This window comes from Ailuropoda melanoleuca, chromosome 10 (genome assembly GCF_002007445.2).
Source record: "Ailuropoda melanoleuca isolate Jingjing chromosome 10, ASM200744v2, whole genome shotgun sequence".
Taxonomy (NCBI): Eukaryota; Metazoa; Chordata; class Mammalia; order Carnivora; family Ursidae; genus Ailuropoda; species Ailuropoda melanoleuca.
In genome coordinates, this window is record NC_048227.1 from 58215816 (window position 1) to 58232301 (window position 16486).

The window sequence follows — 16486 nt, forward strand, 5'->3', positions numbered from 1 at the left end:
GATGGACCCTCAATCCAGGGAACCCCAGTAGAGCTATGTAAACTAGAGACCTTATCATCATGATTCAACCTTGAAATGTTTTCATTAATAAAATGCTTAGCATATATCTCACGCAGAAGCCTAACGCAGCAGTAGGAGTGTTTTGTAGCTTCGTTCTTACCGTATTGTTGGCTTCCTTTTTTTTTTTTTTTTTTTTTTTTTTTTTTTTTTTTTTTTTTTTTTCGGNGCAGGCTCCCACTGAGTAAGGAGCCTGATGCGATAAGGGACTGGATCCCAGAACCCTGGGATCATAACCTGAGCCGAAGGCAGATGCTTAACAGACTGAGCCACCCAGGCACCCCAGTATAGTTGGCTTTCTTACAACAAGGTTGTAAGGTTTCGCCTCTTGACTAGCAGTGGTGATGGCAGGGTTAATGATTCCTCCTGTACATTTGGAAAGGATCAAAGTACATTTTTGTTGGTTAGTCCCTTTTCTGCTACCTCCTGGTAAAATTCTAGGCTTGGGTAATGGAGGACAGCACTTCCAGCTCCTTCAGCAGGGTGGTTGGCTGTGAAAAGGGCAGCACTGGGAGGGGGACACTCAAGTAGTCATTTTTGGCTTCATAGTTATATAGACTTGAAAGTTAGAAGAGCTTTAGGTTTTATAAATTATTACCCTAGTAAAAATCTCTTGAGAAAAACACAAGATTTATTTAGGGTACTATGGAGACCAAAACAAAATTGTGAAGTAGGTAAAATTTAGTGTTGGTTTCTTCCCCACATTATTTTAAAATCTGTCCTCATTCTTGCATTCACTTCACAAAGTTTATTGAACATTTGCTGTGTACCAGGCAGTGTGGTGTTTGTGCAGATGTAATGGTTAATAAAAGCAGAGACAGCCTTTGCTCACCCAAAGCTTATAGACCCTTGAGATGGCTCTGAAATATTTTTGAACATGACCCACAATAAAAAATATTTTTACATTCTGACCTACATATGTATGTGTGTGTATATGTGCACACACATACCTGAAAAATAGTTTTATGAAAGAAAACTTACTCTTATGTGTGACATGTTTGGATATTTTCTGTTCTGTTCTAGTCTATGAAAAAATAATTCTGGTTGTAGAGGCAGTTTGAAAAACAGTGGTCTAGTGTCTCTAGTATCCATTACTACATGTTGGTGTGCTAGGGTTTGTTCCTGCTGTTTCATCTTTTTGGGCATTAGGATTTCTCATGCTGGCCCTTCCATAGGACACAGCTTTCTCCTCTACTAGTTAAACTAAACTGGTTGTACTCATATTATCCCAGGATCTGCCTTTTAGCTAAATGTCTGAATTACTTCTAAGCTGTTTCTTATCTAAACTATTCTGAACTACTTGCTAAAATTTTAGTGGATTCCATTGGATGAGTAGGTTACCTCCCCAGAACATTTGCATCTAAAAAGAATCTTATAGGGGCCCTTGGGTGGCTCAGCTGGTTAATCTGCTTTCCGCTCAGGTCATGATCTCAAGGTCCTGGGATGGAGCCCCCACGTCAGGCTCCCTGCTCAGTGGGGAGCCTGCTTCTCCCTCTCCCTCTGCCCCCCCTCCCCACCTTGTGCTTGCTCTCTTTCTCTCTCAGATAAATAAATAAATCTTTTAAAAAATTTAGAAAAATATAAAGAGCCTTCTAAGAGTTAGAATTTCACTGAAACTTGGCATATAAGAGAGAACTGTAGTGCTCTAGCTGACTACTTGGTGATTTTGGGCAGAGAAATCTTTTGGCATCTCAGAAATTCTACCACACACAGCCTCTTGCCCACCATACCAAATCTAATGGTGCTTACCATAGCCACATGGAAGGAGTTTTACATTTTAGAAAGATCTTTGTTACTTTTTTCCTCCCTTTTTTGGTAGTGTCATGAACTTAACGTTTCCCTCATATTCTCTATAAGCACTGTTTGGTGTTGAGGAAAGTCAAATATTAATAATTACTTGGGTATATCTACTAGTCTCTGTTAGAAGTAGAAAAAAAGTAGATGTTGGTAGAAATAAGAGAAAACAAAATAAGAAATTCAAGTATATACCATTTTCACACTCTAAAAATTAACATTATTTTAAATTTCATTAAATATTCAGTTATTCAGATTTCTAATTATGTCATAAATGTTTCTATTTTCAATGCGATATTAATTATTAAGTCTTTAGTCTCCTTCTGTGTGTGTGTGTGTGTGACATCATACCACAGAGATGCATCAGCAAAAATCACACTGTTACACACATATATATACATTCATATATAAACTAATTTGTCCTGTAGGATTTCCTACAACTTGGATTTTGCTGATGCATCCCTGTGGTGTAATAGGAGTCTTCCATCTCTGCCTTTTTCATTGTTTTGGCTATTCTGTGATCTTTGCATTTCTACATACATTTTGGAACTGGCTCGTTAATTTGTTTTAAAAAAAAATCCTCCTGGGACTTTGATTGGGATTACATTCAATCTATAGATCAATTTGGAAAGAATTGATAAAATATTGATATTTTTGATAAATACTGATTTTTTGGTGAAGATCGAATCTTCAATCTATGGGCATGTTATGTTTCTTCATTTTTAAAGGTCCTTAATTTCTCTCAGTGCTGTTTTGTAGGTTGTAATGTAGAGTTCTGCCATATGTTTTGATAAATTTATTCCTATGTATTTTATGTTTTCTGGTGCCACTGCAAAATGGTATTGTGTTTTAAAATTTTAATTTCCAACTGATTGCTGCTAGTGTATAGAATCAATTGATTTTTTTGTGACCTTGCTACATTCAGTTATAAGCTGTAGAGGTTATTTGATAGATTCTTTAGGAGTTTTTATGTATACAATCATCCTGTTGCACATGAAGACGATTTTTCCTTCACAATTTGTATGTCTTCTGGTTATTGTTCTTGCCTTATTGCAGTAGCTAGGAACTCCAGTATAAGGCTGAATAGAAGTAGCGAGAGTGAATGTCCTTGCCTTGTGTGAAATTTTAGGGGAGAAGTGTTCAGTCTTTCACTAGTAAGTATGACGTTAATTGTAGGGTAATTTTTAAAATGTATTCACTTTTCTTAATGTGGCAAAATATACATAACAAAATTTACCATTTTAACCACCTATACTTGTCAAATTCAGTGGCAGTAAGTACATTGACACTGTTTTACAACCATCACACCGTCCATCTCCATAGCATTTTCATCTTCCCAAATTGAAACTCTATACCTATAAACAATAATTCCCCATTCCATATGCCCCTCCCTCCCAGGCCCTGACAACCACCATTCAATTTTCTGTCCCTGTGAATTTGACTACTCCAGGTATCTCATATATGGTGTGGAATCCTATATTATTTGAATTTTTGTGTCTAGCTTATCTCACCCACCATAGTTTCTTCAGGGTTCATTTATGTTGTAGAATGTGTCAGAATTCCATTACTTTTTAAGGCTGAATAGTATTCTAGCAATGTTTCCAATTTTTATCTATTCATCTGTTGATGGATGTTTGGGTTATTTTCATCTTTTGACTGTTGTGATTAATACCGCTATATCTTTTGTGTATATACCCAGAAGTGGAGTTGGTGGATCATATGGTCACTCTGTGTTTAATTTTTTAAGCAACTGCCACACTGTTTTCCACAGCAGCTGCACCATTTTATATTCCCACCAACAATGCACAGGGGTCCCCATTTTTCCACATTCTTACCAATTTTTATTATTTTCTTCTTAAAAAAATAATAGCCATCCTAATTTAGGGTGTTGAAGTGGTATCTCGTAGTTTTGATTTGCATTTCTCAAATGATTACTGATGTTGAACATCTTTTCATTGTAGGTTTCTTTTTGTATTTGTCCTTTATGAGTTTGAAAAGTATGCTTCTTTTCCTAGTCTGCCAAGAGTTTGATAATGAATGTGTGCTGACTTTCGTCAAACATTTTTTCAAAGGAATTGATTATATGGTTTTTATATATTGCACTTTATTTTCATAGGGAGTTAAGTTACTTACATGTCAGCTTGATTCATTTGAAGTATTTTTTTAAAAGTAGTTTCCATGCTGGGCATGGAGTCCAACATGGTGCTTGAACTTATGACCCTGAGATCAAGACCTGAGCTGAGATCTAGAGTAGCGTGCTTAACCGACTGAACCACCCAGGCACCCCTGAAGTATTTTTTTAATTGAAAATTTTTTTGAGATAATTATAGATTCACACTTGTAAGAAGTAATATGGAGATATCTGTGTACGTTTTACTCATTCCCCCCAAAGGTAACATTTTGCAAAACCATAGTATTAATATCACAGACAGAATGACATTGATACAATTCATCGATCTTATTCAAATTTCTTGTTTTACTTCTATTTATGTCTCTGTATTTAGTTCTGTACAGTTTATCACCTGAGTAGGTTGATGTATTTACCGCCACAGTCAAGATACTGAACAATTCTATTACAAGTCCCTTATGTTGCTCATAATTTTGTAATTGTACCTACTCACCCTCCATTTCTAAGTCCTGGCAACCACCAAGCTGTTGTCTGTTACTAAAATTCTGTCATTTCAAAAATGTTATATAAGTGGAAAAGTACCCAACCTTTTGAGATTGGCTCCCCCCGACACTCATCGTAATTTTTTAGAGATTCATTCAAGTTGTTGTATGAGTTCCGCATCTCTGGAAATTGTTCATTTTACAGTTTCTTGGTGGCCATTCTTTGCCTCACATCATGAAGTATCACCCTACACGTGAGTAGCTAGTATTCAGCCAAAGACTTAAGAGTACCCACATGTTGATTCTGCAGGCCTTTCACAGATAGCTTCCTCCTCCCTGGCACTTTGCCTTGCAAATTGCACTGCTGTTGGACTCCCATAATTCTGATCTCTTTTAACCCAACTCAGCCTGTCCTAGGTGTTTTGCTTGGATTCCTCCTTTCTGTGCAGCAGTCTGGAGGGTGCCTCCAAGCCAAAAGCTGCAGTGATATATGGCTCATCTTGTTTTTTCCTTCTGTCAGGGATCAGAGTCTTATATTTTTATTTTCCAGTGTCTGAAAATATTAGCTTTATATATTTCATCCAGTTTTCTGGTTTATGCTGGGATAGCAAGTCTGGAAACAGTTACTCTCACATGGTCTCTCAAAAGTTTTCATTTTCTTGAAACACATTGCTAAGCTTTTCTTACTCCAAGGTGATATAAATGTTCACGCATATTATCTTCCAGGTTTTTCATATTTTTTAGCACCTTGGATTCATCTGGAATTAATTTTGGTCTGAAATGTGAGTAGGAATCTAGTTTTATTTTTTGCAGCTGAGTATTTGTCTTTAACTTTTTTTCATATACAGTATTATTATATATCCTTAGGTCTGTTTAATTGGTTTAGTTGATTTTTAAAAAAATACAGTACCACTCAAATATAATTTCTCTAATTTCATAATACATTTTTATTGTGTAGTTTCTCTTCCTCCTTGCCTCCCCCAGCCTCTATTACTTGCTACTTAATTTTGTTTCAGAGTTTTTTTGGCACTTTTAATTTTTTCATTTTAATTTTTTTTAAGATTTCATGTATTTATTTGTGTGTGTGAGAGAGAGAGAACGCGTGTGTGCACAAGCAGGGAGAGCAGCAGGCAGAGGGAGAAGCAGGCTTCCTGGGAGTCTGATGCGGGACTCAATCCCAGGACCCTGGGATCATGACCTGAGCCGAAGGCAGACGCTTCACCCACTGAGCCACCCAGGTGTCCCTTTTTGACAGTTTTTAAAGAAATTAGTCACTCAGGAGAATTTTTAAATGTGTGGGTGTTTTTATTTTATTCAAATGTTAAGTATTTTTTTTTTTAATAATTAATTTTATTTTATTATATTATGTTAATCACCATACAGTACATCCCCTGATTCTGATGTAAAGTTTGATGCTTCATTAGTTGCGTATAACACCCAGTGCACCATGCAATACGTGCCCTCCTTACTACCCATCACCAGTCTATCCCATTCCCCCACCCCCTCCCCTCTGAAGTCTTCAGTTTGTTTCTCATAGTCCATAGTCTCTCATGTTTCATTCCCCCTTCTGATTACCCCCCTTTTCTTTATCCCTTTCTTCCCCTACCGATCCTCCTAGTTCTTATGTTCCATAGATGAGAGAAATCATATGATAATTGTCTTTCTCTGCTTGACTTATTTCACTTAGCATTATCTCCTCCAGTGCCGTCCATGTTGCAGCAAATGTTGAGAATTCGTTCTTTCTGATAGCTGAGTAATATTCCATTGTATATATGGACCACAGCTTCTTAATCCAGTCATCTGTTGAAGGGCATCTCGGCTCCTTCCATGATTTGGCTATTGTGGACAATGCAGCTATGAACATTGGGGTGCATATGGCCCTTCTCTTTACTACGTCTGTATCTTTGGGGTAAACACCCAGTAGTGCAATGGCTGGGTCATAGGGTAGTTCAATTTTTAACTTTTTAAGGGACCTCCACACTGTTTTCCAGAGTGGCTGTACCAACTTGCATTCCCACCAACAATGTAGGAGGGATCCCCTTTCTCCACATCCTCTCCAACAATTGTTGTTTCTTGCCTTGTCTATCTTTGCCATTCTAACTGGCGTAAGGTGGTATCTCAGTGTGGTTTTGATTTGAATTTCCCTGATGGCTAATGATTTTGAACATTTTTTCATGTGTCTGTTAGCCATTTGTATGTCTTCATTGGAAAAGTGTCTGTTCATATCTTCTGCCCATTTTATGATTTGTTTATTTGTTTCTCGTGTATTGAGTTTGAGAAGTTCTTTGTAGATCTTGGATACCAGTCCTTTATCTGTGGTGTCCTTTGCAAATATATTCTCCCATTCTGTTGGGCTGTCTCTTAGTTTTTTTGACTGTTTCCTTGGCTGTGCAGAAGCTCTTTATCCTGATAAAGTCCCATAAGTTCATCAAATGTTAAGTATTTTATTTTCTTCTAGTTAATTGTGGGTCTTAGATATCATGTCACATCAGAACATACTGATCTACCTCATTCATTTTACTGGGTATATGCTATTTTATTATATGACTATTACACAATTTACTTAATCAGTTTTCTGTTGATCTTTATTTATTTTTTAGCAGGGGATTGACTTTAGGATCATGTTGTCAAGTTATTTCTAAATTAATTTTGATTGGGATTCCATTGAGCTTTGAAATAATTTAGGGAGCAAAAGTATCTTTAAGTATTGATTTTGGTTCTAAGTATTTTTAGATAATTGGCCACCTTTTGATTGACATTGCCAAACTGACTTACAGAGGGTTGGTTTTATACTATCATCGGAAGTATATTAGAGTGCTTGTTTTCCTATATCTTCACCAACATAAAAATGGTATATTATGGGTGTTTTTCACTTGATTCCTTTTATTTCTGGTAGAATTAAACTTTTAAAAATGTGTTTAAAGGTATTTATATTTTTGTGTCATTTCTATACTCATGATTTTTTGTACATTGATCATCTTTTTTTCTTTCCCTTGTTAAATCTGTCCTGTTTAGTATTCTTTCAGTTGTAGTGGAAAAAAAAAAAAAAGCCAGTTGAATTAGCTGAACCAGGGGGGCAATTTAATGGCTAGTTTAATTATTAAGTTGAATAATGGTCTGATTCAGCTGTGGGCAGATCTGTATTTAATGTCTTAAATGATATTTTTGGGATCTGTCTCCCCATTCCTCCATTTCCCTTTTCCATCATATTTTGGTTCTGCTTTCCTTTTTGGCTTCATTCTTGTTCATAGTTCTGTCATTGGCTTCATTCTTGGTCATAATTTTTGGCTGTTATAGAAAAGATTTCTGGAATTTTCTAGGTTGCTCCTTTAAAAAGAGAAGAGATGTTTCTCATTTTCAGAATACACGTTAACTGCCCCTAGAGAACACTGACCTAACTGGGTCCTGTGCCCATTACAGGGCCAACTACAGTGGATATGATAATGGGGTATTTTGATTGGCTTATCCTGTGATTGATACCCTCATAGAATCATGCTAAGTAGAGAAGTTTTCAAAAGTAAGAGATTTAGGACAGACCAGAAACAAAAACAAAAACAAAAACACCCCAAAACAGCATTGTAGTTTCTAAGAGCTCTTCATATTTAAAGATATGTAAGGTTAATCTTTCAAGTTTCATGAAGGCAGGGATTTTTGTCTGTTTTATTTACTACCCTATCCTGATCACCCAGAATAGGGTCTCACACATGTATCCAGTAACAATATATTGATTAAATAAATAAGGATATTAATTTTATTTATAGTAATTTTGATATTCAGAAGGTTAAATTTCATGTAACCATTTTTTTCTTTATGATTTTTTTTGCTTTTATCTCTAGAAGTTTTTTATGTGATGGTCTTGTTATATCTTAAGCCTGTTTTTTAAAGAGTAGTACAAAGATTACATTCAAATATATATTATTCACATTTTTGTAGCTAGATCATGACTTTTTTCTGGATCTATAAGTATACTGTGTTTCCTGCAGCAGAATTTAAAATTTTATTAATTTTTTGCATAAATGTAATGATTTAAATCTGCTACCACTCACTGTATCAAGAAATATTATACTATGGGGCGCCTGGGTGGCACAGCGGTTAAGCGTCTGCCTTCGGCTCAGGGCGTGATCCCGGCGTTACGGGATCGAGCCCCACATCAGGCTCCTCTGCTGTGAGCCTGCTTCTTCCTCTCCCACTCCCCCTGCTTGTGTTCCCTCTCTCGCTGGCTGTCTCTATCTGTCGAATAAATAAATAAATAAAATCTTTAAAAAAAAAAAAAAAGAAATATTATACTAAATACCACTCACTGTATCAAGAAATATTATACTAAATATACTAAATATTATACTAAATATTATACTAAATATACTAAATATATTTTTAGTAATACTAAAATTACTTTTAAATCAAATTGATTTCTTCATTAATGACCAGATGTGTTTGGTGAATTATATTTTCAAATACAGAAAACTTTCTGGGGATTCAAATGGCATGGGCTCAAAGTCATATGGAATGGAGGAAAGCCAAATAGATTTAAAACTCAGATCTCACGTCCTATGAATACTTGTAGCTCCTGTGAGGAGAGGATGGGCACGGTGGTGGGGTGGTGCTGGAGGGACCAGTGAGGATGAGGGACAGCACCGGTGTGCCCTGGCCTGGCCTGGCCTGCTGAGGAATGCTGGGTCTGACCTGAGCTTGAGTCCTGCCAGTGTCCCCAGAGCTCTGGGCTTGCTTTGAGGGAATAAGACTTTCTGTACGTATTTGTTAAATGTGACTCTTCGATTACTAAGGCAATCACAGTGGTTAAAAGTTTCAGTGTTGAAAATTAGGTAATTAAATGATAAAGGTTAATGGTTTCAGTTTCTTCAAGTAGGCCTCATTTTGAAAGATTTATGTTCTAAGCTTTTTAAGAAAGTGTTACATATTAAGAACACTTTCTTATTTTTTTTTTTTTAAGATTTTATTTATTTATTTGACAGAGAGAGAGACAGCCAGCGAGAGAGGGAACACAAGTGGGAGAGGAAGAAGCAGGCTCCCAGCGGAGCAGGGAGCCCTATGCGGGGCTCGATCCCAGGGTCCTGGGATCACGCCCTGAGCCAAAGGCAGATGCTTAATGACTGAGCCACCCAGGTGCCCCAAGAACACTTTCTTAAAAAGCTAAAACAGAACAAGCAAAGGAAGAAAAGACAAAGCAAGAAACAGACTTTTAGCTACTGAGAACAAACTGATGGTTATCAGAGAGGCAGTGGGTGAGGGGATGGGTGAAATAGATGATGGGGATTAAGGAGGGCACTTATTGTGATGAGCACTGGGTGATGTATGCCAGTGTTGAATCACTATATTGTATACCTGAGACTAATATTACACTATATGTTACCTATACGGTAAATAAAATAAAAAACTTAAAAGAAAAAGAACATAGTATCGACATTTATAAAGGAAATCCTATAGGACAGGAAGGAGAAATAAAGAAAAACCTATAAAAAAAAGTGTTAAAATTGGCAGTTCTCTAGTTCTAATCAACATCTGTTATTTGTTTTCAGCATTTATGTTAGATACTAAACTTTATTTATTTTTTTATTTTCATCTTTGAATTTCCCATAGTGCCTAAGACCACTCCTCTCACTTATGGCCCAATAAATATTTACTTCATTAAGTTATTTTATTCAGATTGATGTCTTTTGGATGAGAAACTGAAGAATGAATAATCTGCAGATCTTGGCAGTTTATTTACATAGTTCTCTGGGGGAAATAGCCCCTGTAATGTTAACTAAATGTTGTATTTCCTAATAACATGATTTTCACAGAAAAGAACAATATCAACATTTTATTTGTAGCTGGTTTAACATACAAAATAAACACTCCTTTTAAAAAAAGGAACATAGTCTTAAGCTTTCCAGTAGAAGAGTGTGGTTTCATTATCCCAAAGCTAATGAACCATCATTAGAGCAATCAGTACATACTGTTTAATAGTGTTTTTTTTTTTTTTTTAAGGTACAGGGAAAACAATGGTGATGGACATGTTTTATGCTTATGTGGAGATGAAGAGGAAGAAACGGGTTCATTTTCATGGTTTCATGCTAGATGTTCATGAAAGTAAGTTAAATGGTCTAAAAGAAGGGATTTTTAAGTGGGCAAGCACTACAAAATAGTTTTCATCATCTTCTAAAATTCTTAATCTTTGAATCTTTTAAAAAATTAGTTTGCTTAAAGTAAGGTTTTATTTGGTTTCATTTGTTTGTGCTATATTGAAAAAACTCATGATGTATTTAGAGTTGTTCCTAAAGACAAATTCAGTACTTCCCATTAAGAGAAGAGAGGTTATGATATGAAAATCAGGTATTTTCTCTTCCTACTAAGGATCAATAAGAAATGTTAAAAACTCGCTTATTTCAAGAAGTTGTTCTTGATTAGGTCCTTTCCTCTGTGTCACCTTAGTACGTAGGCATTCATGTACTTGTATGTTTGCCCTATTGCTTTGTCAGTGTTCTTGGATTATTTCAGTTGTGCATTATTTGTCTACCAGCTATACTGTAACCTCACCAGGGCAGGAAGATTGTGTTTTTCTTCTAATACTTCCAGCTTTCAGTACACATATAAGGAGTGAAGTGGGACTGCCTAGAAATAAGGGAACATCCTGATTACATATGCTAGACATAGGGCAGGATCACCTCCTCTGCCCGCATCCCTGAAATCCTCAGCAGTAAGATTGATCTGTTGATCCATCTAGTTACCATCTTGTCATCTAGGCTATTACTTTGTCATCTCTGAAGTGATTGAAGGGTGGGCATGGAATGACTACGAAGTGTCTTTACAACCATGGGAATGTATTAAGATGTGAACAACTTATTTAGAGGTGGAGAAAATGCAACCAATTTTCAATAATCACACTTGGTTTTATGTGGCATTTATTTATTATTTTTTTTTAAAAGATTTTATTTATTTATTCGACAGAGATAGAGACAGCCAGCGAGAGAGGGAACACAAGCAGGGGGAGTGGGAGAGGAAGAAGCAGGCTCATAGCAGAGGAGCCTGATGTGGGGCTCGATCCCATAACACCGGGATCACGCCCTGAGCCGAAGGCAGACGCCCAACCGCTGTGCCACCCAGGCGCCCCTTTATGTGGCATTTAAACTTAATTTTTATGATCACACTACGGTTTCATTTAGAGATTTAAAAGATACATTCTAGTTGTTTAAAATGTACTATTAATACAGGATTTGATTTGTGTTTAATTTCATCCATTAAAGGAATACATCGCCTTAAACGGAGTTTGCCAAAAAGGAAACCAGGATTCATGGCTAAATCATATGATCCAATAGCTCCCATAGCTGAAGAAATTAGCGAAGAAGCATGTCTCTTATGTTTTGATGAGTTTCAGGTAAGGTAGAGACTTTCATAGATGTGGAATGGTATTCTGAATGACATGTGAGGATTTAAATTCTGTTCCTGATTTTATCATTGTTTTATAAATTGATTTAACACACTACCTCTTATGACTTTATTTTACTGTCTAGTCCAGGAGTTGGCAAACTATGGCTCACACAGAGCAAATCTGGCCTATCTGCTTTTCTATGGCTGGTGAGAAAATAATGATTTTTATATTTTTAAAGGGTCTTTTAAAAAAGAAAAAGGGCAACAGAGACCACATGTGGCTTGCAAAGCCTAAAATATTTATTACTCATCCTTTTGTAGGAAAAGTTTGCCCACTCCTATCTTACAGTCACGGATTTACATTTCACCTGTACCATGATGGCGATAATGCCATGATTACAAAATAATGTCTTTAAAGATGTTTGTGGGTTTTTAAAAAACGTGTTATATAAAAAAACAAGTGATTAACACATCTTATTTAAGCGTCACAACTTGTTTGTGATGACAGGAGGGAGTTGGTCCTACTTGAACTTTCAGTTTCTTCTAGTTTTAGGATTCTCTGAAATTGTGCATTTAAATTGGTGATATGTTGTTTTCTGATCTTTATTTCTTACGAGAGCAAATATGGCATGCAGGCAAATGCCATGTCTTATGCTTTTTCTGTATCCCAGTGTTCAATGATGATGATGGTCATGATGCTTTTTCTGTATCCCAGTGTTTGATGATGATGATGATGATGATAATAATAATAATAATAGATACTCTAGGTTAAGAATTACTTCCTCTTTATTTGCTTTCTTCAGTAGTTCTGAAATGTAATAGTTGACTTTTCTATAGTGCTTACTGTAAGAGCAATTGATTATTGGAATGAAAATAGAAAAATCCACAAGTACTGAATATAAGCTTAAAAATAGGCCTTTACACTCAGAGCTTTTGAGTAATATTTCTGGAGCTGAGTACATAAACTCTTTGTATGATGGCCTAGAATAAAGGCCCAGAGAACTTTGAAAGGCTAGGAAGCTGACATTTGTTTTGTGCCTACTGTGAAGTGGGCCCTGGGTGAGTCACACATCTTATTTAAGCCTCACAACATACTTGTGATGAAGTGAGGGAACTGTCCTAGTTGAATTGTAAAGCTTCTTATAGTTTTAAGATTCTCTAAAATTATGCATTTAAATTGGTAGCGAGTTATTTCTTTTTCTTCCGTGTTTAAAAACCTGCATTGGTGGGATGATAAGATAGCCAGGTTGCCTTTATCCCAGATGAGGCATGCTCGGTCTCCTTTAGCAACTTGATGCACTTACCTAACAATGGTCTCGATTTATGATAGATGAGAAAGAAGAATTTTCACCAGGAATGGTGTTACACTGAATCATCTGGGGAGGAGGAATCTTTCTTTCTCCTTCAGTCATATTAAGACAGCCTGGCATTCACTTTTTTTTTTTTTTAAAGATTTTATTTATTTATTTGTCAGAGAGAGAGAAAAAGAGAGAGTGCACAAGCAGGGGGAGCAGCAGGCAGAGGGAGAAGCAGGCTCCCCACTGAAGAGAGAGCCCTCGTCCTAGGCGGAAGGCAGATGCTTAACTGACTGAGCCACACAGGCGTCCCATCACCTTTTGTACTGTAGAACTACAAAGGTCTTCAGAAGAAAGGCTTATAGGGAAGAAATGTTCTACTCTAAAGAAGTGTACCGAGTATACCAATGTGTTGCAGAAAGAGAAGGGCCTCGTTTAGTTCTAAAAATAGTACTGAGTTGGCAGTTATGTTTTCAACAACAGAAGTCAGTGATAAATCTGTGAAGGTCATGTCTCTTGTTTTCTCATTATGAGTCTCTTAATCACATTATCACTAAATAAAATTGAATTAGCACAGTTAAGTTTTTGATTAGGGCATTGAAGTTAAATTTTTTAAAAAAGTATGTTAATACCTAACCTTTGTAAAATGATGCATGGTTTACAAAGTGTTTTTATATCTATAAAATATTTATTCATTTAATTCTATAAAACAGTTATTATATTCATCATATAGATGAGGAATATAGAGGCATCAGAATTTCCTTGGTATCATATAAAAATCATGACGTTTAACTTAAAAAATATAAATTTTAAAACATTCAGAGAAAAGATTGATCTGTTTCTGTGACACAAAGACCATTGGCAAAACTATTTAAGAAGGTTAGGAAGCGATGACAATTTGGTGGTGCAAAGGAGATCCTCAGAGGATTAATAGCAAGCAGGGCCAAATTACCCATTAGGTATATGTAGTAGGTACAGTACTTAGGGCCCGTGATACTTTCAGGGCCCATGAAAATATTTTAATTTCTTTTAAAATTTGCAGAAAAAAATAACTGTATCATAATGAATTCAGCCTGTATCTATATATATGTTTTATACCACCCCAGTCATAAAATACTATTTATGTATGTAAACAAACATATTTTCAAATGCATTTTCTTTTCTTTTCTTTTTTTTTTTTTTTTGAAGATTTTATTTATTTGAGAGAGAGCGTGCCTAGGCACATGAGCTGGGGGTGGGGAGGGAGTCAGAGGGAGAGGGAGAAGCCGACTCCCTGCTGAGCACAGGGCTGGGGGGGGGGCGGGGCTTGATGAGGGGCTTGATCCCAGGACCCTGGGATCATGACCTGAACTGAAGTCAGACACTTAACCGACTGAGCCACCCAGGCACCCCTCAAATGCATTTTCTAATTGATGAAGGGGCTTATGAAGGTAGAAGTGCCTAGGTCCCATGAAAGTCATAATTCCGCCCAAATAGTGAGGCCCTAACAGAAACCTGTCTGGTTGCATTGGGCATTCTCCATTGAGTTCAGATTTCAGAATGTTGATGCATGGTTGGGAAGAAGGAAAGAAAAGCAACTCTCAGGATGCTTGTGTTCCAAATGAGTGAGTCTTGCAAAAGAAAGGCAATAAAAAATGGTTTTTCAAACTATGTATTAAGTATAAAGGAGATCAAGGGGGAGACAGGCCCCTCACTTGTAAAATGTTGCTTGCTAACAAAGAGAGAGTGGATGTGACGGAGTGGTCATCGCCTCCCCTGTCCGGAGTTGATTTGATGTTCATTCATTCGTTTACTCGTCCATCCCAGTGGCCTTAAATAAAGAGCCTTATCCCATACTACAGGACCCGATCTGACCTACAGTCAAATGGATCATGTCTGGACATCTGATCTATGAGTACCAAGCCCACAAGCTTGCCAACAACATTGCACTTGTGTGTTGTGCCCTGGGGATTGGGCCAATCATGTCCTCTGTCTCATGTCTTTGAACTAAAAGGCACTGAGGACAGTTCCCACACAATAATGAAGCAGGAACAAAGAGACATAGGAAGTAACTAATCAATTTGGGGGGAGGACTACAAGGCTGATCCTGGACAGCTGCTGAGCTCTCCAGAGGTACCACAACTCCAGTTCCCAGCAGGTGTTATCAGTGCTGTTCGCATCCTGGAGTCTCAAGTAAAAGAATCCAGTACCTCCAATGCAAGGAGAATTACCTGATGGCCTAAAGACCAAAGAGCAAAGAGATGAGGTATCTCCTGGGATGCTTTCTACTGTAGGTAACAGAAAACCCAACTTAAAAAAGCTTAAACTCTAAGTGGGGTGGCTGTGGGGGGGGTGACATAAGATAAGATAGTGTCATTGCTTTTATTCAAGCCTTCCTGCTTTGTCTCTGGTCTTATCTCCTATACTTTCAAGCCTTGCTCCTTGCAAATAGTTTCCAACTCTATTTTCCTCATAGATTAGGGAACCATAGCTAATAGTAGGTGTTATACCAAATGCTTCTTTTCCACCAGGGCTCTGAAGAATATATGCTCAGAGATGATAAAACAAGACTGAGTATCAAATTGATTGCTTTTATTTGATCACAAATGCTTCTGGAATGTAGCATTCTATTATGTTAGAGTTGACAACATGAGAGAACACTCTGTTTTGGAACAAAGTTGCCCTGCATGTCCTGGGATGAGAAACGTTAGTAGTTTTGCTCTTTTTTTTTTTTTTTTAAGGTTTTATCTATTTATTTGACACAGAGAGAGGCAGTGAGAGAGGGAACACAAGCAGGGGGAGTGGGAGAGGGAGAAGCAGGCTTCCTGCTGAGCAGGGAGCCCGATGTGGGGCTCGATCCCAGAACGCCGCGATCATGACCTGAGCCGAAGGCAGACGCTTAACGACTGAGCCACCCAGGCGCCCCTGTAGTTTTGCCCTTTTATTTCCTCTGCAATTCCAGACTGGAAGCCTGGAGTTTACCACTGTATGCAAGAAAAGGCCAATTATATGTATATACCCACTGTGGAGAAGAACCAGAGAAAGCAAGAGTGTAAGGGCAAGATTATGGCCCCTAAGGGCAGAGGTGATCACTGAGCAGAACCTGGATCTCCTAGTTTCAATATCTGGAGTGTCTTCTACTGGTTTTAGAAAAGCTCCTCCAGCACACCAAAACTGGATTATTGCTAGTCCAGATCTCTACTTGTCCCCTTTTTCTAAAATTTGGGAGTAAAAGGATAGCCCCCAAATATTGCTGTAGCAGCACTGATTCCCAGCATCCACACAACGTGGGACAAACAAGTAGATCCTTTGCACTGAACTTTCTGTCTGGGGCAGTCTCCCACAGGTACCCCAAAGAGTCTCACTTCTTCAGATCCTTGCTC

The 16486-nt window shown here is 37.3% G+C and overlaps 1 protein-coding gene across 7 annotated transcripts in view; it reads left to right on the forward strand.

Moving 5' to 3' along the window:
- Nucleotides 1-16486, forward strand: part of AFG1L (AFG1 like ATPase) — a 231016-nt gene that overhangs the window by 83286 nt on the left and 131244 nt on the right. For all 7 annotated transcript variants that reach the window (XM_034668945.1, XM_034668944.1, XM_034668942.1 and 4 more), the window contains 2 exons: nucleotides 10450-10551; nucleotides 11706-11836. In XM_034668945.1, coding sequence (XP_034524836.1) covers nucleotides 10450-10551; nucleotides 11706-11836 — 233 coding nt within the window. The remainder of the gene's footprint in view (nucleotides 1-10449; nucleotides 10552-11705; nucleotides 11837-16486) is intronic.